The sequence below is a fragment of the Felis catus genome, chromosome B4, assembly GCF_018350175.1.
Source record: "Felis catus isolate Fca126 chromosome B4, F.catus_Fca126_mat1.0, whole genome shotgun sequence".
NCBI classification, from domain to species: Eukaryota; Metazoa; Chordata; class Mammalia; order Carnivora; family Felidae; genus Felis; species Felis catus.
In genome coordinates this window covers 99,236,146-99,260,441 of record NC_058374.1, presented here as the reverse complement: position 1 = coordinate 99,260,441, position 24,296 = coordinate 99,236,146, and the positions used below count along the sequence as shown (strand labels likewise).

At 39.9% G+C, this 24,296-nt stretch overlaps 1 protein-coding gene across 3 annotated transcripts in view; it reads left to right on the top strand.

Moving 5' to 3' along the window:
• The window catches only part of KRR1 (KRR1 small subunit processome component homolog), a 114,051-nt gene that overhangs the window by 81,995 nt on the left and 7,760 nt on the right, over positions 1–24,296 (top strand). For 2 of the 3 annotated variants that reach the window (XM_045062086.1, XM_023257261.2), the window contains exons 1-5: positions 18,219–18,373; positions 21,410–21,582; positions 23,438–23,572; positions 23,752–23,877; positions 23,970–24,053. In XM_045062086.1, coding sequence (XP_044918021.1) covers positions 18,289–18,373; positions 21,410–21,582; positions 23,438–23,572; positions 23,752–23,877; positions 23,970–24,053 — 603 coding nt within the window. In that variant the 5' untranslated portion in view covers positions 18,219–18,288. Of the gene's footprint in view, positions 1–18,218; positions 18,374–21,409; positions 21,583–23,437; positions 23,573–23,751; positions 23,878–23,969; positions 24,054–24,296 lie in introns of those variants that run through there. The other variant, XM_019835242.3, reaches the window with a different exon arrangement.

Below are 24,296 nucleotides of genomic sequence, written 5' to 3'. Positions count from 1 at the left end.
GATCTCGCGCTCCGTGAGTTCGAGCCCCGCGTCAGGCTCTGGGCTGATGGCTCAGAGCCTGGAGCCTGTTTCCGATTCTGTGTCTCCCTCTCTCTCTGCCCCTCGCCCGTTCATGCTCTGTCTCTCTCTGTCCCAAAAATAAATTAAAAAAAAAAAAAACGTTGAAAAAAAAAATTAAAAAAAATTAAAAAAATAAAGTGAGAAGGTGAGGAGGTATGGGAACAGAATGTATGGAGTTTTCCCTTTTTTGGTGACTGTGTCTAGTTGTAAGTAGTCTATTGGTAAGTTAGGGCCTATGGGTGTTTTGAGGTGGGTCACCTGATGGGCCTGTCTGTGTTCAGCCAGGTGGTCACTGTGGGCCCTTTGGCCTTGATCAAGATTCTATTGCTCAAGCCTGTTGCCTAAAAGTGGCCTCTACAGAAGGGACCTTTAGAATTCATTGAGCCCAAGCCCTCTTACTTCATCTGAGGAAACTCAAGACCAGGAAATCAAGTCCTTTGCACTGGGACATCCAGATGAGGACCGCTTTGGTACCCTTTTCTGTTTTAGCATTTGGAAGAATTAGGAACACTCCTACAGTGTATTCCCCATAGCACAGTGTGCTTCCTGTACTTGACTATAAACATTTGTTTAGTGTCCTTCACCTCTGCACTGTAAACTCTCATGCAGGTAGGGACTATGTCTGTCTTAAATGCACTATTTCCAGGGCCTGGTGCAATTTTGCAGATAGAGTAGGCACTCCATATATTTTTTATGGAATTGCTATTAAAGAAGAAAGAAGAGGAGGGAAGGGGGGGGAGGAGGAGGAGGAGGAGGAGGAGGAGGAGGAGGAGGAAGAGAAGGGATGATAATGACAAGATGCAAATGGAGTCATTGTACCCCCACCCCCCCAGCAAATCAAGACTTAATTATAGTTTCAACCTATCCCAGGAATGTGCCCATTAAACAGTCAATCTGGAATTTTCTGATTGGTACTAGTGAGGTAATCTGCATGATAAAAACCCTGCAATTCCCCTCCCAACAAAAGAAGACTGTCCTGGCCTGAAACAACCCTTTCTTTTCTTTTGCTAGTACTTCTTTTTTTTATTTATTTATTTTTTTTAATTTTTTTTTTTCTTTAACGTTTTTTATTTATTTTTGGGACAGAGAGAAACATAGCATGAACGGGGGAGGGGCAGAGAGAGAGGGAGACACAGAATCGGAAACAGGCTCCAGGCTCCGAGCCATCAGCCCAGAGCCTGATGCGGGGCTCGAACTCACGGACCGCGAGATCGTGACCTGGCTGAAGTCGGACGCTTAACCGACTGCGCCACCCAGGCGCCCCATTCTTTTTTTTAATTGTTTGTTAACGTTTATTCATTTTTGAGAGACCCAGCATGAGTGGAGGAGAGGCAGAGAGAGGAAGACACAGAATCTGAAGCATGCTCCAGGCTGTCAGCACCGAGCCCCGAGCCCCATGCGGGGCTCGAACTCATGAATCGTGAGATCATGACCTGAACCAAAATTAACCTACTGAGCCACCAAGGTGCCCCTCTTTTGCTAATACTTCTTTGCCCTACCCTCCTTCCTATGAAAACCTTCCATTTTGTACAACTCCTTGGAGTATCTCTGTCTTTGCTAACCTTGAGGTTCCCCAATCCATGAATCACTAAATAAGACAAATTAGATCTTCAAATTTACTCGGTTGAGGGGGCACCTGGATACAGTGCCTCAGTTTAGGTTAAGCAACGGACTCTCAAGTCATAATCTCACTGTTCGTGAGTTCGAGTCTGTCCCTCTCCCCCCCACCAGAATTCTATCTCTTCCTCTCTACCCTTCAGTGTTCTAAATACATACATACATACATAACAAATTTACTCAGTTGAATTTTGTTTTTTAACAGAATGCATAAATTAAGGACTAGATGGCCGAAAAAATGATATTTTTTTCCCTAATCACCAGCATTTTTAAGGCTATTGTTATATTCTGGTCATCTGCAGAAATTGGGTAAAGAGACAGTGCTGTATTAGACTATGGAAGATATTCCTACCTATGCCATTCCTGACCCCCTCAATAACCTACTTTCGCAGGACCAAGGAGCATTTAAGTCCTTCCTGTTTGTGAATCTGGGAATGAATGGAAATAGATGTATTTTCACTAAAATGTTCCGCTATCTGAGAAGATATTGGTTACCTGACAATAGTATAGACCCAGAAATTTTTTTTTTAATTTTTAGAAAATGTTTATTTATTTTCGAGAGAGAGACAGAGTGTGAGCGGGATAGGAGCAGAGACAGAGGGAGACACAGAATCTGAAGCAGGCTCCAGGCTCCGAGCTGTTGGCACAGAGCCTGATGCAAGAGTGAACTCACAAGCTGTGAGATCCTGACCTGAGCTGAAGTCGAATGCCCAACCGACTACCCAGGCATCCCTAGACCCAGAAATTCTAAGTGGACATTTTAATGCATTGCTAAGGAAACTATACTAGTACCAGTCATGGTGCTAAATCCTGAGGATTCTTCACTGAGCCATCTGGGGTGGTACAGAGTGTGTAACCAGTTCACATGGTCTCCTACCTTATAACTGACATCGAGCAGGAGCCCAGTGATAAAAACACTGTTTTAATTTTTGCCACATCCTTGGGGTCTGCTGTTTACTTTGTTTTCAATGGATTACTTTTGGGAGATGCTCTCAGCATTTTTAAGGTTACAGAGATAGTTGTTCTGTTCAATTTTATTCCAAACTGAAATGCTGTTCAGTCTGCTGGGGGCTAGAGAACATCTCAGACTGCAGATGGCCCGGTCATCCAGGCACGTGAGTAGTTGGGAATCTGTCATTTGTTACCCAAGGTAGGAGTGCACTCCAGAAAGAGGAATCACTTGTTGCTACTTCTAAATCTGTTTATAAATCCTTATATTCACTGCAGGATGAGGCACCATGGAATTAGAAATGATACAGATTTTAAAAGATCAGAAAAGCTATTTCAGCAACTCCTGAACACAAATAAAGCTCTCCCTAGCGGTTAGAGAAGAAAACGATTGAATCCTCTTAAATGCTATGTTTTCTAACCACTTGAGATTATCCTATACATCGAATATTATCATTTTATTTTCTCTAAAATTAGTTTAAGACAAACGGCTCTTAACGTTAAACTGATTGTTCTAACTACAATTTTATCTCATTATCATTTGTTTAATAATACTAGTGAATTAGTCATTATAATACTCTTATCTTGACAAATAAAGCCCATGCTCTAAAAATCATAATTATCTTATTTGAGTTTTTCAAAGTCTGTGTCAGTAATTCCTCAACCACTTATTCCACAAATACATGGTAAACATAAAAAAGAACAAAAATTATTCATTTGTGTCATATTTTTTCTCTCTACTATTACCTTTTGTTCAAGACACTTTTTTTTTTTTTTTTAAGTTTCTACCCGGGTCCCTTTTATACAAGGACGTATCTCGTTAATATCATGGGAACTTCTAATGAGTTTTCTATAACATGTAACTGGGGCACAAGGATGCAACAGCAGCTGGCCCTGGGTGGGGGGGTCCCAAATAGACCAGCTTCTGCCATTTGCCACCGACAGAATCTAAAGGCAGAGGGACGAGCAGTAGTGAAACAAGAAAGGAATTTACTTCTGTGAGGCCATCACCGAGAAGACGGCCGACTAACTCAAAGACTGTCTCCAAAGTGCTGAAAATACTTACAGGTTACATAAGGAAAACATGGGACAAAGGTCAGTGGATACGTGCAGGTGGGCAGTGAGGGTCAGGCTGATCCTTGTCTTGGAGTCAATCACACAGGGTCTTGCTGGCATCAGGGCACTCCCTATTGCTTGGGGGGATAGTTCACATTCCCATCGCAGGATGCTTTGTCCCCTGGGATTTTTGCCTTGGTTAAAGATAAGCCGGAAAGAGCTTAATCAGGTAGAAAGTATAAACCGAGATCAAAATGGAGGTAAGTAATTGAAGTCCTCTTTCAAACAGACGTTTTGAAATTAGCTCTTCTGGCATTAGTTGGACCTACAGTTTGTAGAATGAGTCAAGTTTGCTGCGCCTTTTCTGTCCCTCTGACTCTTCCACGCTAGCAAATTTTGACACTGCATCATCCATTTAAAATTAGTAAGTTTCCAGGGCATCTAAAGGGCTCAGTCAGTTAAGCGTCCAACTTCAGCTCCGGGCATGATCTTGGGGCTCCTGAATTCCAGCCCCGAATGGGGCTCTCTGCTGTCAGCACAGAGCTGGCTTTGGATCCTCTGTCTCCATCTCTCTCTCTGCCCCTCCCCCACTAGCGCGCACGCGCGCGCGCTCTCTCTCTCAAAAATAAACATTGGGGCACCTGGGTGGCTCAGTTGGTTAAGAGTCTGACTTCCGCTCAGGTCATGATCTCACGGTTTGTGAGTTTGAGCCCTGCCTATGGCTCTGTGCTGACAGCTCAGAGCCTGGAGCCTGCTTTGGATTCTGTGTCTCCCTCTCTCTCTGCCCCTCCCCTGCTCATGCTCTGTCTCTGTCTCAAAAATAAATAAACATGAAAAAAATTAAAAAAATAAAATAAACATTAAAAACATTTAAATTAAGTTAATAAGTTTCCAAAATAGTGACTCTTGAAAAATCATAATAGATGCTCAGCTGTTGCCAGTGTTAATAGTGGCCAAATAAGAAATTTATCTCAGATGAAAGCAGAGTTTGAAAAGCCACTATTTAAATAAAAATACATGCAATTCTAGCAATAGTGATTGTTCTAGTTTGTTCGGGCTTCTATAACAATATACCATAGACTGGATGATTTATAACAACAAATATTTATTTCTCACAGTTCTCCACCCTGGGAAGTTCAAGATCAAGGCCCCTGCAGATTCAGTGTCTGGTGAGGGCAGCTTTTCTGCTTCATAGACAGCTAGCTATCTTTTTGCTGTGTCCTCACAAGGTGGAAGGGGGAAGGGAGCTTTCTCTGGCCTTTTTTGGAAGGTCACTAATCCCATTCTCCTGGTTAGACCTAATCATCTCCCAAAAGCCTCACCTTCTAATATCATCACCTTGTGGGTTAGGATTCAACATACGAATTTTGGTGATGGGAGGAGATACAAATATTCAGATTATAGTGATCTTCACTTTTCCCAAATTTTAACTAAAGGCAAATAACCTCTTTGGGAAGGAGCTACACTCAATTAGCTCATGCAGGCTCTGTGTTAATTGCAGTACGTATTTGTGTATGTGTGTGTATATGTATATGTACGTATATATGTGTATATATGTATGTGTATAGTTTAATTTTTTTACAACCAATCATGTAAAATGTTATTTTTCCTACTTTACAATTGAGAAAATGGAATGAAGAAAAATTAAGTAACTTGACCAAGGACACACTGCCAACAGATTGCAGAGCTGGGATTCAAATTCAGGCCCTGGTCTTTTAATCCAGTGTCTGCTCGTTCAGCAAAAAGAAAAATTTTAATGTTTTCAAGTTTATTTATTCTGAGAGAGAGAGAGAGAGAGCATGAGTGGAGGGAGGGCAGAGAGAAAGAGAGAGAGTATCCCTAGTAGGCTCCACACTGACAGCGTGTTAGCCCAATATGGGGCTCGAACCCACAAACCCGTGAGATCATGACCTGAGCTGAGATCAAGAGTCAGACCCTTAACTGACTAAGCCACCCAGGTGCCCCTTCAGCAAATATTTATCAAGTATGTACGATGGAAGGGATATTGTGTGAGAGGATGAAGAAGAAAAGAAAGTAAGTCAGAGTTCCTGCCTTCAAAGAAGTCACCACTGATTTTCAAAGAATATGGAAGTGCCTCAGCAGTAGACTTGTAGGATATCACAGAGAACCATGCTATGTATGAAAGAAGAGTGGTTTTCTACTTGGAATTTTCTTATGGGAAATGCCCTTTCTTCAGAGGAAAATCAGTCACTGAAACTTCCAGACACTTAAGACTATAAAATATACAGTTCCTTGTTTCTTTCCTAATTCAAACATTTTCATTGAGTGCAGCAATGGCCATGTCTCCGGGACTGTGTTAATAACTAGGGTGCAGGCCAGCACGCCTATTCCTCCAATGCTAGTACATTCCGTCTTTACCTCCTCCAAAGCTGATAGAGCAGGAGGAAAATCACCTCCCTTATTAGATTTGTTTCAGTGTTAGCAAAGTTAACAGACATAAAGTCCCGAATGGGAAGGCACTCCCCCAAATCCTGAGTTGTGAGTATACACTCATACCAAGAAACTGCTAATTAGGTTGCCAACAATTAAACTGAACTGCAAGTAACTCAGAGGGATTATTTTTTCTTCCTTCCTTCCTTCCTTCCTTCCTTCCTTCCTTCCTTCCTTCCTTCCTTCCTTTTCTTTCTCTGTCTTTCTTTTCTTTTTCTGTTCTGTTCTTTTCTTTCTTCTCTCTTTCCTTTCCTTTTTTTTCTTTTTGTCTGTTAGTTTATTGCTGATGGATCAGAAAGGCAACCTTAGAAAGACAGTGACAATGCTATCCACATTACCCCCCTTCCAATTACAGTATCATTAACTGAAATAATCTTTTTGTTATGGTTGTTGTTATTTGTCTTCCCCAATTAGGAGGTAAGCACCATGATATCAGGGACCTTAACTTTCTCATTTAGCACTATGTAGTCCATGCCTAAAACTGTGACAGGTGTATAATAAACAATTTATTTGTTCAACAAATATTTACTTATTTGTTATTTTTTAAAAAATGTTTATTCATTTTGAGAGAGAGAGTGCATGCAAGCGGAGGAGGGGCAGAGAGAAGGAGAGAGAGAGAATCCCAAGCAGGCTCCATCCTGTCAATGCACAGCCTGACTCGGGCTGGAACTCGCAGACAGTGAGATCATGACCTGAGCTGAAATGAAGAGTCAGACACTTAGCCGACTGAGCCATCCAGGTTTCCCCAACAAATATTTATTGAGCATGAGTGAGTGAGTGAAGGAAGGAATAAGTGCTCTAATTTTATTAGGACTTTTATGACACTAAAAACTGTATCCTCTAAAAAGGAATTACCCCTCCATTTTACCAAAATATTTATTTCTCATTTCATTTCTCTGAAGGAATTTTCTGTCATTTAGCAAAGACAGGGCATTAAGAGATATATAACCCTATTAATTAATTAATTAATTTATTTATTTATTTATTTATTCTTTTTTAATTTTTATTTTTTATGTTTTTAAATTTTTTAAATATAATTTATTGTAGCTAACATAGAGTATACAGTGTGCTCTTGGCTTCAGGAGTAGATTCCCATGATTCATCGCTTACATACAATACCCAGTGCTCATCCCAACAGATGCCCTCCTCAGTGCCCATCACCCATTTTTCCCTCTCCCTTGCTGCCTTCCCCATAAACCCTCAGTTTGCTCTCTATATTTAAGAGCCTCTTATGGTTTGCCTCCTCTCTGTTTGAAACTATTTTTTACCTTCCCTTCATCATCTTCTGTTAAGTTTTTCAAATTCCATATATGAGTGAAGACTTACAATATGTCTTTCTCTGACTGACTTACTTCACTTAGCATAATACCCTCTAGTCCCATCCACATTGTTGCAAATGGCAGGATTTCATTCTTTCTCATTGCCAAGTAGTATTCCATTTTATATATAAACCACATCTTTATCCATTCATAAGTTGATGGACATTTGGGCTCTTTCCATAATTTTGCTATTGTTGATATGCTGCTATAAACATTGGGGTCCATGTGCCTCTATGAATTAGCACTCCTGTATCCTTTGTGTAAATTCTTAGTAGTGCTATTGCTGGGTCGTAGCATAATTCTATTTTTAATTTTTTGAGAAACCTCCACACTGTTCACCAGTTTGCATTCCCACCAACAGTGCAAGAGGGTTCCCATTTTTCCACATCCTCACCAACAACTATTTTTTCCTGAGCTATTAATTTTAGCCACTCTGACCAGTGTGAGGTGGTATCTCAATGTGGTTTTAATTTTATTTCTTTGATGATGAGCAACATTGAGCATCTTTTCATGTGACTGTTGGCCATCTGGATGTCTTCTTTGGAGAAGTGTCTATTCATGTATTCTGCCCATTTCTTCACTAGATTATTTGATTTTGGGGTGTTAACTTTGGTAGGTTCTTTATAGATTTTGGATAATAACCCTTCATCCGATTTGTCATTTGCAAATATCTTCTTCCATTCAATCGGGTGACTTTTAGTTTTCCTGATTGTTTCCTCTGCAGTGCAGAAGCTTTTTATCTTGATGAGGTCCTAATAGTTCATTTTTGCTTTTATTTCCCTTGCCTTCGGACACGTGTCAAGTAAGAAGTTGCTGCGGCTGAGGTCAAAGAGGTTGTTGCCTGTTTTCTCCTCTAGGATTTTGATGGGTTCCTATCTCACATTTAGGTCTTTCATCCATTTTGAGTTTATTTTTGTGTATGGTGTAAGAAAGTGGTCCAGGTTCACTCTTCTGCATGTTGCTGTTCAGTTGTCCCAGCACCACTTGCTGAAGAGACTGTCTTTATTCCATTGGATACTCTTTCCTGCTTTGCCAAAGAATAGTTGGGCATATATTTGTGAGTCCAATTCTGGGTTCTCTATTCTATTCCATTTATATGACCCTATTTTAAATGTTGATAATTGTTTCAAATATCTATTCCTATGTAACAAACATCCTGAAAACATAGTGACTTAACACCACCAAATATTCATTAATTTTCCTATTTCTGTAATTAAGCTGGACAGTTATTTTGCTCCACATGGTAGGTACTAAAGCTGAAATGTCTAAGATTGCTTCTTCATGTTTTCATGTCCAGAACACAAGCAATGTTGACTGGAACATCTGAGAGCTGGCCCCGGGCATCTCTGTGTCTGTGTCTGTCTCTCTCTGTCTCTGTCTCTGTCTCTCTCTCTCTCTCTTCACATAGCTAGGTTGGGCTTCCTCACAGTGAGGTGGTCTCAGGGTAGTTGAACTTCTTACCTTTCAGCTCTCTTCCAAGAAAGAGAAAGCATAAACTGCCACTCTTCCTGAAGGCTTGACTTGGAATTAGCGAAGTCCTATCCACAGTATCCTATTGGTCCAAGTAAGTCACAGGGCCAGACCAGATTCAGTGTGAGAAGGAATAGGCTCAATCTCTTGGTGTGAGTGTCATCCTTATATGAAGAGAGAAGGTGTCAATGGTGGCTATCTTTGGAGACTATAAACCACAATAATGAGGTGGTTCTCCCAAGGTTGCCTACCTAACTACATTGGAAATGCTGTGACTATGTAGAGGTATGTACCAGGCAGGGATGATGAACAAAGCAGTGTGTGGGATAGGAAGGTATGGCCTCCTTGCTCCTAACTTATGCTGCTGACATGTTGACATTACTTCATTGCTTTGGTGTGGCAACAGCTCCAGCCAAGTCACTACTGCCAAATACTTGCCCATCTGTCCTCAAATATGACTAATTGCCATTATAATGATTCTTCAGCTTTATTAAACACCTGCCTTCTGCAAAACCAAATGAGATTCACAAAGACTTCTTCATTAATCATTGCAGCATCCCTGATGAGAGCTTGAAGGAAGTAGGTGTATTCTCATTTTAGAAATGAAGAAAGTGCAACAAAGTGAAGCTCTAAGAAGGTTATACGACATCGCACAGCTGGTTGACTAGAATAAAGGGGAGGGGCAGTGTGTGTGTATTAGACAGAGACAGGAACAGGGACAGAGACATACAGAGAGACAGAATGAGAGGGAGAATGAGAGAGAAAAAGTCCTCTCTGGGAAGGCAAGAAATAGAGCCATCAAAATCTTTTCTTCAGAGTGCCTGGGTAGCTTAATTGGTTGAGCGTCCAACTCTTGATTTCAGCTCAGGTCATGATCTCACGGTTCATGAGATCAAACTCCTTGTTGGGCTGTGCAATGACATTGCAGAACCTGTTTGGGATTTTCTTCCTCCCTCTCTCTCTGCCCCTCCCCCACTCTCTCTCTTTCTCTCTCAAAATAAATAAATATTTTTTTAGAAATCATCTTTTGTTTTCCAATGCTATATGACAACCACTTAAGTGTCTTAACATGCTGATTTCCAGTAGCAACAAACTTCTGCTATAATCAAACACTATGTCTTGCCCCCCCCCCCCCGCCAAAATCATTGTAATGAGATTTAACCTTTATCAGATTCAAATCTGTTTTGTTTCCTTTTAGCTATACTGGCCCTTCTGCACTGATGAGTATAAGTTTCAAAGTTCTGTTGTGCAGATTAGATGAAAAGACATAGCACATAATGTGTGAGTAGTGGCTTATAATAGGCATCCAGTAAGTGGGAATGGTTATTATCACAAGTCTTTATTTTTTTTTTAAGAAAGAGTGAAAGAGTGTGTGTGTGTGTGTGGGAGAGAGAGAGAGAGAGAGAGAGAGAGAGAGAGAGAGAGAGAGAGAAAGTGAATCTTAAGCAGGCTCCATGCTCAGTGTGGATCCTAGTGTGGGGCTCAGTCACACAAACCGTGAGATCATGACCTGAACTGAAATCAATAGTCAAGCACTCAACCTACTGAGCCACCCAGATGCCTCTATCACAAGTTTTTGGATCTTAGGAATACTAATATGTTAGTGGAAATAGGACTTTTAAAAGCCTTCTCTCTTTATTCTATACCTAGTGATTTTAAGAAACAACAGAGTTGATTAATAGTTACTAGGTCTGCATGTTATTAAACGCAGCTGAGTTTGTACATTCAGACCTAATCTGTGTGACCTTGCACCAGTTGGTTAATATCTCTGGGCATTAGAATCCTCATCTGTAAATTAACGGAGCTGGACCAGATCATCTCTAAGGTTTTTTCCATCTTGGACATCTGCAGTTCCATGGAAAAAGCAAAAGCCTTTCAATTCTTAATTCAAGCCATCATCTAGGAACATTTTGCCCTCTAGTGGCAAGAATCAAGGAAAACTATTCCTCCTGAGAAGAAGTTTCGCATCCACATCCCTATTGAAATCTGATAAATAAATATATATATATATATACATATATATATATATGTATATATATTTGGTGAACACTTGTGCTTGCCTCAATATTGTTCCAGTTATGTTTATATAAAAATTACCCCTGAAGTTAACAGCTTTCAACAACAAACATTTATGAAGTTTCTGAGGGTCAGGAACTTAGCTGGTGCTGCCGGTTCAGCGTCTCTCAGGAGGCTACAGTCAAGGAGTCAGGCACGCTCTGGTCATCTGAAAGCTTGATCAGGCAGGAGGATGTGCTTCCCAGCTCCCTCACGAGGCTGGTGGCAGGTGGCTTCAGTTCCTTGCCTTTTGGATCTCTCCATAGGGCTGCTCAAGACAAGGAAACTTGTCACCTTCTCGGGCAAGCTATCAGAGAGAGAGAGAGAGAGAGAGAGAGAGAGAGAGAGAGAGAGAGAAACCTAGACAGAAGCTCCCATGTCTTTTACATACTAATTCAAGTTATATACCATGGATGAATGAACTAGAATCACATAGATTCAATACGAATAAACCTCAAAACAAACCATGCCATTAAAAAGCAAGTTGTAGGAGTACATACAGCATACATATGTATATAAATTTGTATACATTTAATATATACCTATAAAATACTTATATAATTAATGTAGTTATATACCAGTTTATTAATGTATAATGTGTACATATGTCATATGTAAAACATTTATTTAAAGCCCACTTTATCTTGCTTAGAGATTATGTGTGTGGAGTAGCCATATAAACAAAAATCTTCATGGAAGTGATAGACACCTGTCTTGGCATAAGTGATCACCTCTGGTGGAAGACGGGAGGGATGGGGTTAGGGAGGTGTACATAGGGGCTTTAACTGGCAGTATTTTATGTCTTAAATTTAATTATGACTACAAAAGTGTTTGTAGTAGGAGCGCCTGGGTGGCCCAGTGGGTTAAGCATCTGACTCTGGATTTTGGCTCAGGTCATGATCTGAGTGGTTCATGGGATTGAGCCCCGCACCGGGCTCCACGCTCTCAGCTCGCTCTCAACTCAGCTTGGGATTCTCTCTCTCCCTTCCTCGCTCTCTGCCCCTCCCCCACACTCTCTCTCAAAATAAATAAATAAACTTAAAAAAAAGGATTTGTTACATTAGTCTATCTGCATTTGAGTAAGTCTGATATGGTTCTTACAAACCAAAACATCTAGTTATTGTTTCTAGAAAAGAAAAGAGAGAAACAAGACTCTGGAGTGACTTCATTTTGCATATGGATCAGATTTTATTATACAAATATTTATGTAAATCTGGGGCCAAAATTCTAAAATGTTAACACTAATTAAATTTAGGCAGGGGGGTCTTGGATGATGGTTGCATTGTTCCTTGCAGTTTCCTTTTTTATTCTTTTCAAAATTAAAAGAAAAAATATAGCCATTTCCTGTAGGGAAATATGCTACATGAGAGAATAATATTATAAGAAGGGGTTATGCCAAGTCAACACAATTACAGCAGATCACTGTTTCAGTATCACCACATGTGCCTAGAGAAGTATAAATCAACCTAACAGACCAGTCAATGCATTTTAGAATCCTCACAGCAAATATAGAGGGTTATTACGCATACATACACTAAATAAAATGTTAGTACATAATTCCTCCATCTATCTTGAGACTGGATCTAAGTAATTCTTTAAGTGTGCGGCTTCTTTTAATGGAATGGTGACATGGGAATGAGAGATGGTGATGGATAAAACCTGAAAATCCATTAATCCCCTGTATAATTCGCTTTACTTACTGTAGTACACATTGTGTGTTTTTGCCCCTCCAGCCAACATCCATTCCCCTTCTTGCGGCACAGCTCTCAACTACTCCTTAGAACTCGTTCCTTCCCATTCCAAGCCCACATGGTTTATGTGGGTGTGGCCCACCTCTGGCTCTAGCATGTGATCCAGAACTGCTCACTGAGAATCTTCCTGGGACTTTGGATGGAATTCTTGGGGAAAAAGAAACTCTTCTTCTGTTGAGGTTTCATTCTGAGCTGCTGACAGATATCTTTGCTTCGGAATAAAGACAGCACAGAAAAAGCAGAGCCAAAAGATGGAAGGACACACACACACACACACACACACACACACACACACACACACACACACAGAATGAGCAGGGTGGGGGGGAAAGATCTTGAGATCATGATAAAGAGCATGAATGTCACTATGACATTGTTAAGGTACTAGGTCCAGTTTCTAGGTATGTAGGACAATAAATCCTCTTTTTCACATGTTAGTTTGAATTTCTATGACTTGCAGTGAAAGGAATCTTGAAAAGTATACTTACATGCAAATACTAAAACATACTAAAACTCTAATTCAACCTCCCCTGAAGAACTCTAAGAGCGGGGGACTTGAGTGCTCATAAGATCAGATCCAAGCTTCTGAGACACTCCTCCCCTATTGCTTTAAGGCAAGGGTCCCTAACCTGATATCTTGACCCTCTAGGGGTATTATGAAAGAGTGTGACAGATATATGAACATCCCATCAAACTTTGGGTAAAATGATGTGGGTACCCAAATATATGTGCTTTTCTGGGGAAAGGGTCCATTGATTTCATCACATTAGTAAAGGGACTGGTAAACCAAAAGATATTAAAATCACTGATAGATGATCAAAAGCAAAAGTGCAGTGTTAAACTCTGAATTTCCATGTCTCTAAGTGTATCAGATAGCTTGACTTCTTTAATTTGAGATTTTGAAATAGTGGAGAAGCCATGTCACCATCTTGTTAACATCATGAAAAGACTTGTTTAAAGATAAACCCATTAAGTGCTTGAAATACGTCTTCTAAAAAGTTCCTTTCATTGGGGGCCATCTGTGGTTACCACCATCTGAAGGATGGGAGAGGCATATAGATTTAACAAATGATTAGAAATCCGCTTCCTAGAAAAGTTCACATATTCCCTCGGTGTCCTGTAAACAAATAAAAGACTGTATTTTGTTTGTTCTATTTGCATAAAATAATAATCCTCAGCAGTATCAATACATTTCACGTGCCACTGATTAAATCTTGAATATTCATGCGTGCATTAAAAAGCCTTCTGTTGCTATGGTGGAACCTCATATTATGAAATGTGTTCCAGCTTTCCTTTAGGGAGAAGAATATTATAACTGAAAATTAAATCAAAGCTGTTGCTTATCAATAAGAACAATCAAGAAGAGAAAGAGGGGAGATTGCCTTGGAAATAGTAGCAGAGGCCCAATGAAATATTAATGTTCTGTGGGCCTGGGGCCCAGAGAGACTAATATTCAAGCAGTAATGAGTGTCTTTAGACCTCAAGCATCCACTGTATGTATCAGTATCATTGTTTGTTTGAGTAATGAGACAACAGAATTCCAGAATGACAGGGACAGAGTTGAGGGAAATGGAGCAGGATTGCCCACTGAGGAGCCCAGCATAATAATGAACAGCCAGCTGGAGACTTTGGCTTTTGATAGCAGGCAAGTTCTACTCTAGGTAGGTAAAATGTGAGAAATAACTTTGCTTTAATTGCATGCCTGGTTAGAAGTAAAGCCCTTACTAACCCTTTGAAGTAGAATCACAGAAATCAAGAATGTCTACAGACCCAGATTTCTCAACCTTGGGACTATTGACGTTTTGGGGCTGGATAATCCTTTGTTGTCTTGGGTCCTACCCCAGACCTACTGAACTATAAACTGAGGCAATAGGATCATCCCTCCACGTGATTCTGAGGTTGGCTAAAGTTTAAGAAACAGTAATCTAGGGGCCCCTTGGTAGCTCAGTTAGTTCAGAGTCCAGCTCTTGATCTCAGCTCAGGTCTTGATCTCAGGGTCTTGAGTTCAAGCCCCACATTGGGCTCCATGCTGGGTGTGAAGCCTGCTTAAAAACAAAAACAAAAACAAAAACAAAAACAAAACCCAGTAATATAACAACATTCTCATTTTACAACTGAAGAAACAGAGGTTGGTTAAGTGCTTACTCAAGCTGGGTGGCAACCAAAGCCATACATCATATCTCCATATCTACAGAGTTTGCTAAACAGGGCCTTGCAGGAAGAGGTTGATATCCTGCAAGGATATTTCATTCCAGCACCATGACATATGAAATATTTTGCTGCACAGCAAACATTCCCGGACTGGCTGAATATGTTTCTCAAATTTGGTCTCTCTCCTAGATTCCCAGGTTTTCTAAGTTTTCATGCAGAATCCTTTACTTTTGCTGACATTATTTTTCTAAAGACTATTAATCTTTACCTATTTTGTTTAGTCTTTCTGCCTACTTTCTTTTTCTTTTTTAACTACCTTCATCCCTAAGGTAGCCAGCCTTAAAACCTTAATGTATAGCCTTCCAAATCCTTTTTCATTATACAATCACACACAAACATATTCAAATATATGTACACATATGCATATTATTATTATATCTAGCACATAAAACCAAGTATTTAGAACAGAAGCTAAAGCATTATAGAGGCTCAATATTTATTGAATGAATGGTTTGCTTTATAAAAATTGGATAATTATATAAATCATATGTAATTATAATATATAATAATTTTATTTACATTATACTGTTTCGGCTTTTATTACTCAATATCTCTAGGTAATCTCTTCATTAGATTTAATTACTTCTTATGAATGGTTGCATAATATTTTACCACTATCAAAGTAACATCAATTTATTTAACTACATCTCTACTTGATTGTCAAGATGCTTTTACTTTTTTGTCACTATAAATAAATAATGGCTAACACTTACTGAGTATGTGCCACCTGTGAAGCATTCTTTCTTAGCCTTTTACATGCATAAAGTCACTGAGTTAAGGTTATTTTTCCTGTTATAGGAAACTGAACAGGGGTGGGTAAGAAGCTTAGCCAAGGTTATGTAGCCAGTGGGCAACAAATTCTTCAGTGTGGCCCCATTGTCCCTCTCACTGCATTACTTCTATACAAGCCAGTAATCAACACAGGTATACATACATCCTAATGGAATGGTGCTTTACTTCTAGTTGACAGTGTCCCACGAGTGGAATTACTGTGGAAGAATATGTGTATATTTTATAGATAGATTGCTTTGCAAAAAAGCAGTGACAGTTTGCATTTTCACCAGCAGTGGAAAATACTCTTTCGCAGATTATCATTTAATATATATATATATTTATTATTTATTTCATTATGTGTGTGTGTGTGTGTGTGTGTGTGTGTGTGTGTGTGTGTTGTTTCTTTTTTGCCAATCTAGTGGGTGAGAAGTGATATTTCACTGTTACATTTATATGCTTTTTGGACAGTAGTGGGGTTGAGCATCATATCCTTATCAGCTATTTGGATTTATTCTACTACAAGTCCATAGGCTACAGGGTGGGCCAGCAGGCTGGAGATCCAGAGAAGAGCTAATGCCACTCAAATTCAAAAGCTATGAGGCTGAAAACCCAGTTTCCCTTCCAGCACATGTGTAACAGCTAATCCTTGTAGTAACTTTTCTAGAGATGCTAATGGTCAGACTGCCTGGACTTAATTTCTAACTCACCACTGATTAGTGACTGAGTTCCTTAAAATAACAGTAATAAAAATCTGCTTCACAGGGTTCCTGGGAACACTGGAAGAATTGCTTCTTACTTTATAACTTTTGCCTATTGTTATTTGGGATTTGTCATTGCTTTTTTAAAAAATATTTTATTTTTAAGTAATCTCTCCACTCATCATGGGACTTGAACTCACAACACCAAGATCAAGAGTCCCACGGTCTACTGACTGAGCCAGTCAGGTGCCCCAGGATTTTCCACTGCTTTTTGAGTAAATTGTAAGAATATAGGGATGAAATCCTGGCCTTCCACTTATAAGACCCACAGAAAAAAATTTTTTTAACAAAATCATGTGTCTTGGGACCTTCTGTCCCTTATTAACACTCTGTTTTATATATGTACCTTATATACAACAATCTAGATTTTTATGAAAGACACACAATGGGTGAATTTCAAATAAATGTTCCAAATTTCATTAATGCAAGAAATTCAACCTATCAAAGTCTTTCCCTATTCGTCCTACAGACAGTTTTAGAAATGACAAGCAATAAGATCAGTCATTAAAATAAGTTTCATCTTTAGCATGTCTAAGAATTTTTAGATTTTTAGAAATGTAAAAAACTGTAGTAGTGATGAACCTCACATCTTGAAGTCAGCCATATACAGTGCTGAGGTAGTCATTTTGGGAGATCTTAGGCTAGGTGAAATGCTTCATAAGTGTCACTTAATTACTATCCCTCTGGCTTAGAAAGAGAAATACCAAGACCCTAGAAAATAACCATCAGAAACAAAGACTTTTAAAACTTATTTTACAAAAAATTATCAATCTGAGAGAGTTGTGCTTGTTTTAATGCTGTTTTAAGAATTAGAAATGCAGGGGTGCCTGGATGGCTCAGTTTAAGCATCTGACTTCAGCTCAGGTCATGATCTCATGGTTCGTGGGTACAAGCCCTGCCTTGGGCTCTGTGCTGACAGCTCAGATCCTGGAGCCTGCTTTGGATTCTGTGTCTCCCACTCTCTCTGCCCTTTCCCCCACTGGTGCACACTGTCTCTCTCTCTCAAAAAGAAACATATAGGGGCACCTGGGTGGCTCAGTCGGTTAAGCGTCCGACTTCAGCTCAGGTCATGATCTCACCATCCGTGAGTTCGAGCCCCGCGTCGGGCTCTGGGCTGATGGCTCAGAGCCTGGAGCCTGCTTCCGATTCTATGTCTCCCTCTCTCTCTGCTCCTCCCCCGTTCACTCTCTGTCTCTCTCTGTCTCAAAAATAAATAAACATTAAAAAAAATTTTTTTTAAAAAGAAACATATAAAAATAAGTAAATAATTGGAAATGCAATTAAAGTGCCTGACCCAAAGTAGTCTCACAATAAATGGTAGCTATTAACCGCCATTCCCGGCTGTCAAGGACCATGTATTTTCGTATTTGGATCTCTTCCCAACGCCTACTACTTATTTGCGGATCGTAAAGATATTTATCGGATAAATGAGTGAATGACATCAGGAACAGACCAGTTGCACTCTGTGGCCAAATCCTGGAGTCCGGGATCCTAAATTAGACAGTGGGGCAGAAAGAACACTCTGGGTAAGAAGGCCTCCAACTTGCCCATAGTGCTGAACTACAATTCCCAGCATGCAACCAAACGCGGTGGTTGCAATGCATCCCGGAAAATAAATCTCCGGGTTTCCATTGGCCACGCAGGAGAAGCGCTTGTAGTTTGCACAAATACGCGCGCTCTAGCGTACGTACGCACGGAGATTGCGCAGATCTCCTCGTCTGAGCTCTGCGGAACTCATTTTGAAAACGTTTGCAAGACTAAAATCCGGTAGGATTTAAAAACAGTTCCACTTCCGGTAACACCGGAAGCAATTTGAAGATGGCGTCCTCCTCTTCAAGCGGGCAAGCTAACGCGGAGGGGAAAAGTGAGTTTCGTAACAAGAAGCCGAAGCCGGAGAACCGAGGTGAGGTTGAGGGAGAACCGAAGCCTGATATTTGGATATTGAGTTGCGATTGTTTTCTTTGGCTGTCTGGGGACGTGTAACGCTACCTTGAGTCTGCTTTGTGAACTATCATTGCTGACGACTGGCGATGTTGGCCAGGCCTGCGGGACCGACTGGCGGGTATGGTGCCAGCCACGTGTTCCTGACCGCTTTTGCTAGAGGCCTTTCAAAGTGAAGATATTACAGAGTTTGTTTTCTGTAAAATGAGGAGGTATCAGAAATTGTGGAGGGCTCTGCGGGACCTTATACTTGCTTTAAGGCGGGGGCTGCAAATTGACAAAATGAGGGGTGGAATGAAGTAGGTATAGGAGGGCCTTACGTATGTTATTGAATGCCGAAAAAGGAAGCGTCTGATGTAGAAGTGGCTGATAATGAAGCAGCTAATAATGAAGGAGTGAAACAGACCTAGAGATACGGAGCAGGAGGTATCTGGCGTGTTCTTAACCCTAGTTTGCCTGTTAGTGAAGAAATTTTGGAACATTTATCATTATTCCTCTTGGTCAGATGGCTAAAATATTAGACGACACAGCTCGCACTGTGTCTTCACAGACTTTAGACCGCCTTACTTTTAAATTGCCGTCTTGCTTTGTAGTCAGTTTTCATACATTTTCTTCAGTATGAAGGACAGGAAGAGGGGATAGAGAAGTAGCTCAAGACCTGAGCAACCAATCTTGTTTTAAGTGTTCAAAACCTTGGACTGTCATTCTGTAGGCATTAGAGAGGTATTAGGAGTTTTGTTGCTGTTTTTAATTACGCAACGTACACGGAGTACTGTATGTGTACAGCTTGAAGAATAAAACCTACACGTTCCGGAGAAAGAACCATTGCGCAGAAGCAGCATCACCATAATCAAACCCTTCTAGCAGCACCTCTCAGATCATATTCTTTGCCCTCACAGGACGTGAAGTGACCATTCTGAATCGTGTTAGCAGTTTCTGTTCTCTTCGTAATCTTTCCAACTATGCACAAAATGGTTTGGCTTTGTCAGTTTTTGAATTTTATATGAATGCAAGAGGGCTGTAGACATTGTTCGCATTGTTCTTAGGCTTAACTTTGTTTTTCTTATTCAGTCAAGAAGATACTGGTAGCTGTCGTTTATTCTTTTCATTTGCTGTTGACATTTTCTTCTGTGAACATACACATATCTGTATTTTCAGTCTACTCTTGGTGGACATTTGGATTGTTCGCATTGTTTGCTATTATAAGCAGTGCTCCTATAAACATCTTTTATGTCTCGCCTAATTTGCATGTTGAAGAGTTTCTCCAGATTATGTACATGGAATTGGAATCCCTGAAGGTTAGGGTATGTGGAGGTAATACTAAATCTTTCTCAAAGGGGTTGTGCCAGTTTACGCTCCTACTAGCAGTGGATGAGAGTTGTCATTGCTCTATGTCCCACACTAACACTTGATATTATCTGAATTTCAAATTTTTGTCATTTTGGTAAGTATGAAATGGTGTCTGGCTGGGGTTTTAATTTGAACTTTCCTTATTACACATCTTTGTACGTTTTGGGGCTATTTATACCCCCTCTATTGTGAAACTCCTGTATATTTCTTTTGCCAGTTTTTTGTTTGTTTATTTTGTAGCTGTTTAACTTGTTTTTTGTTTAATCTGTCGCTGTCGAAATGTTTAAACTGGGTAGGGACTTGGGAAGATAATACATTTTAAGTAATCACAGTTGTAGAATTTGAGGTTTTGTTTGTTGTTGTTGTTGTTGTTGTTTAGGATAGTGGGAAGTGAATAATATATGAAGACTAATTCTCTGTGATTTGAACCAGAAATAGCAAAGTAGATACGAGTATTAGAAACGAAGCAAGTTTATGTGTGGTGGAGAACATGAACTACGTAGGCCCTTTTCTCAGACTTAGTGTGCATAAGAATCTCCTAGTGAGATTATTAAAACACAGATTCTTGGGCCTCATCCCAGAGATTCAGAATTGTTAGGTCTGAGCTGGAGCCCAAGAACTGGACATTTTTTAAAGTTTATTTATTTACTTTGAGAGAGAGAACCAGCGGGGGAGAGGCAGAGAGAGGAGGACAGAGGATCTGAAGCAGGCTCCATGCTAATAACAGAGAGCCCGATGTGGGCCTCTAACTCTGGAACCATGAGACCATGATGTGGGTCGGAGGCTTAACCAACGGAGCAACCCAGGGGCCCCAAGAATCGCATTTTTTGACAAACCCCTAGTTTATGCTGATGCTGCAGACCTGTGGTTCATAATTTCGAGTAGTACTAAATTAAAGCATAGCTGTTAGATTTAAGAGATTGCTAAAATCCAGGACCAGGAGTTTTAATAAATGATGTGGGAGATCATTTATGGCGTTTAGGAGGCATTTTGTTTTATTGACAGGAGACCTAGACTGTATCACCTTTGCGTCCCCTTAGGCAAGTCACTAATATTTTCGGACTTTTATAAAATGACAGTTGTCATGAATGATTTACAGAAATAGGCATATGAAACCCCTTTGGGAAGCCTAAAACTCTTTACTAGTGATTAGTACCTGATGATTAGTACCTGAGAGTATACCCTGGAATATCAGCTTTTAAGTTTTACATGTGCATAAACACAAACATATGCATATACACGCACATATGCAGGCTCCAGTTCAGGAAAGTCTGAAAGATTATTTATATTGAAAATAGTCTTGTAAACAGAGTTGTATTTGAGTCTTCAACTCTAAGATAGTGTAGTGCAATAGAAGTTTCTTGAGGACCCCAGTGTCTGTCAGGCATATGCTAATTACCGTGGATCCAAAGAGGGTCCCTGCCCTTAAGGACCTTTGTCTTATGAGGCTGAAGTATTTACACATAATTTTAACACGGTGTGTTGGTAATAATGACAGAGGCATGTTCTTTATTGAATAATCTAAAAAGCATGGGGACAGGCACTACAAGGAGAATAATTGGAAGCATGTAAATGTGTGCATGTAAGTGTTCAAAAAGTGTCCAAAAGAAGGGTAGAATTTTATGTGTACGTTTCTTCCCCTCTTTAGATGAATCGGAACTCCTTACTGTTCCTGATGGTTGGAAAGAACCAGCTTTTTCCAAAGAGGATAATCCCAGAGGACTCTTGGAGGAGAGCAGTTTTGCAACTTTGTTCCCAAAATACAGAGAGGCTTACTTGAAAGAGTGCTGGCCATTGGTACAGAAAGCCTTGAATGAACATGTATGCACATTTTATACATTTCTTTGAGATTTTGCCCTTATACCTTTACTTTCAAACAAGTATGGATGCCGATGGACATTTAAAAATTTTTTTTTTTTCAACGTTTATTTATTTTTGGGACAGCGAGAGACACAGCATGAACGGGGGAGGGGCAGAGAGAGAGGGAGACACAGAATCGGAAACAGGCTCCAGGCCCTGAGCCATCAGCCCAGAGCCTGACGCGGGGCTCGAACTCACGGACCGCGAGATCGTGACCTGGCTGAAGTCAGACGCTTAACCGACTGCGCCACCCAGGCGCCCCTGATGGACATTTTTATAAAGTAGTAGCATAACTGGTTAATTTAGTTCCTTTGGTATTTTAAACAGCCTGGATAGAAGCTTTATTCTTATAATCCATTTGTTTTTAATTTTGTAATGCATTACTTTGAAATAGTCACATACCTTTAAAATTTTAGGGATCTCCTAGACTGTCTGAAAGTCACCTGTGACCTCCAGGTTTCAGGATGCCTGTTCTATACTGTGATTAGTTGCCATGTTTCTGTATAGTTAGAGTTGAGGCATGTTCCTGGATGATTGCTTAATTTTCATTTTATTTTTTTATTTAAAAAAAAAATTTTTTTTAACGTTTATTTATTTTTGAGACAGAGCATGAACAGGGGAGGGTCAGAGAGAGAGGGAGACAAAGAATCCGAAACAGGCTCCAGGCTCTGAGTAGTCAGCACAGAGCCCGACGTGGGGCTCGAACTCACAGACAGTGAGATCGTGACCCGAGCCGAAGTCGGACGCTCAACCGACTGAGCCACCCAGGGGCCCCTTAATTTTCATTTTAAATGCAAGACGAGGATGTGGCCAACTTTCCCCTAGTTGTTGCTGCTGCCATGCCCCTCGAGCAGTGTATTTGCTTTTGTGTTTCAAACTGGATTGAAATCTGTTAGTGGAGCAACAAGTCCATTTAGTGGATATAACGAGCCTTTAAAAAGGAAAAGAACGTATCACATGTGGGTAAGGGTAAATACCACTTTGTACAGCTTTTGGCTCACTTACGTGTGTGTGTGGGGGGGAGGGCACATGTGCACACACCAGGTTGGGACATATGATGTAGTTCTCAACCATGTGACTGTTCTGGAGTTGTTTGTGCCCATTAAGTATTGAGGTGCTTCAGGAAACAGCAAGCATTTTACAGTGGTCTGCATCTGAGATTGAACTCTCGTAAACTCAGAGACCTGACCTTATGTTGAATTGTTCATCACTCACTATGTTGAAATACTCTTCAGAGGATGCTCTCAGTCAGAAATAGCATTTTAATTTGCTTTGTCAAATTCTGGCTGTTCATATTAAGATGAACGCATATATTCATGCATAACGTTCCAATGATTGCTTTCTTCTCAGTGTGTGAGGATTTGTTTTTAGTTTGTATTTAGCCAGTACAAACCAGCTAGAAAAAAAGTTTGAAAGAGAAAGTCCATTCTCACCCTAAGGAGCAGATCTACCGATCAGAGCTGGGTCCAAGATAGGGAAGCTATATGTAGCTTTACATTTTTGCCTTGGGTCTTCATTTGCCTTGATACATATTTTTGAGACTAGAAATAGTCTTTATTCCAATAAGGACAAAGTATTCTAAAGCCAAGTAAGTATAAATGGTTTCAGGTGCCAGAGTCTCTAACATTTTGAAATATGAAAGTAATCAGGTATTAATGATTTATATCAACTCCCCAGCTTCCTCACAGAGGGAGTTGATAGAATTTGAGAGAGCTTAATGTATAGTAATTAATAGTTTGATTAGGATAGGCTCTCTGGTTATCTAAGATCGAATTGATTTTTAGACAGTTGTGTATTTGCTCTTTCCTTGTTGCAGCACGTTAATGCAACCCTGGACCTGATTGAGGGCAGCATGACTGTCTGTACAACAAAGAAGACTTTTGATCCGTATATCATCATTAGGGCCAGAGACCTAATAAAACTTTTAGCAAGGAGCGTTTCATTTGAACAGGTAAATTTAGAATTCCAAAACCTTTGTTTTGTTTGCATCAACATCAGAGACAACATATAACACTGCATGCCTCCCTCTTAGAGTTTTCATTTTTCGGCTTAGATTTCATTAGCCTGGGCCTTGAAAATGAATTTATTTGTAAAGAATATTGATGGAGTATTTTCTTTATTTTCCCAAAGGCAGTACGAATTCTTCAGGATGATGTTGCATGTGACATCATTAAAATAGGTTCTTTAGTAAGAAATAAAGAAAGATTTGTAAAAAGAAGACAACGTCTCATTGGTCCCAAAGGATCTACATTGAAGGTATTTTTTTATCAGTGGAAAACTTAAGTGTCTTCCTCTGTCATTAGTTTTCCAGTGTACTGAACTTCAACTTACTGTTCTTTTGATAACAGGCTTTGGAACTCTTAACAAACTGTTACATTATGGTTCAGGGAAACACAGTTTCAGCCATTGGACCTTTTAGTGGCTTAAAAGAGGTGAGAACCATTTACTATCTTTAGTTAATTTTCAGCAGAGAACAAATTAAGTAATTTGGTTATAATATTTCATTGGATAATATATTGTTTTACAATTGTTATTCTTTTTTAGAATGTCCTTTGATTTACCATTAGTAAGTAAATACTTTGTGCTTCATGTTATTTGAGGCAATCATCACTCTTAGATCCTAACATATTACGGCCAATCTTCGGCAACTAAAGAGGTATCCGTTTCTGAATTAG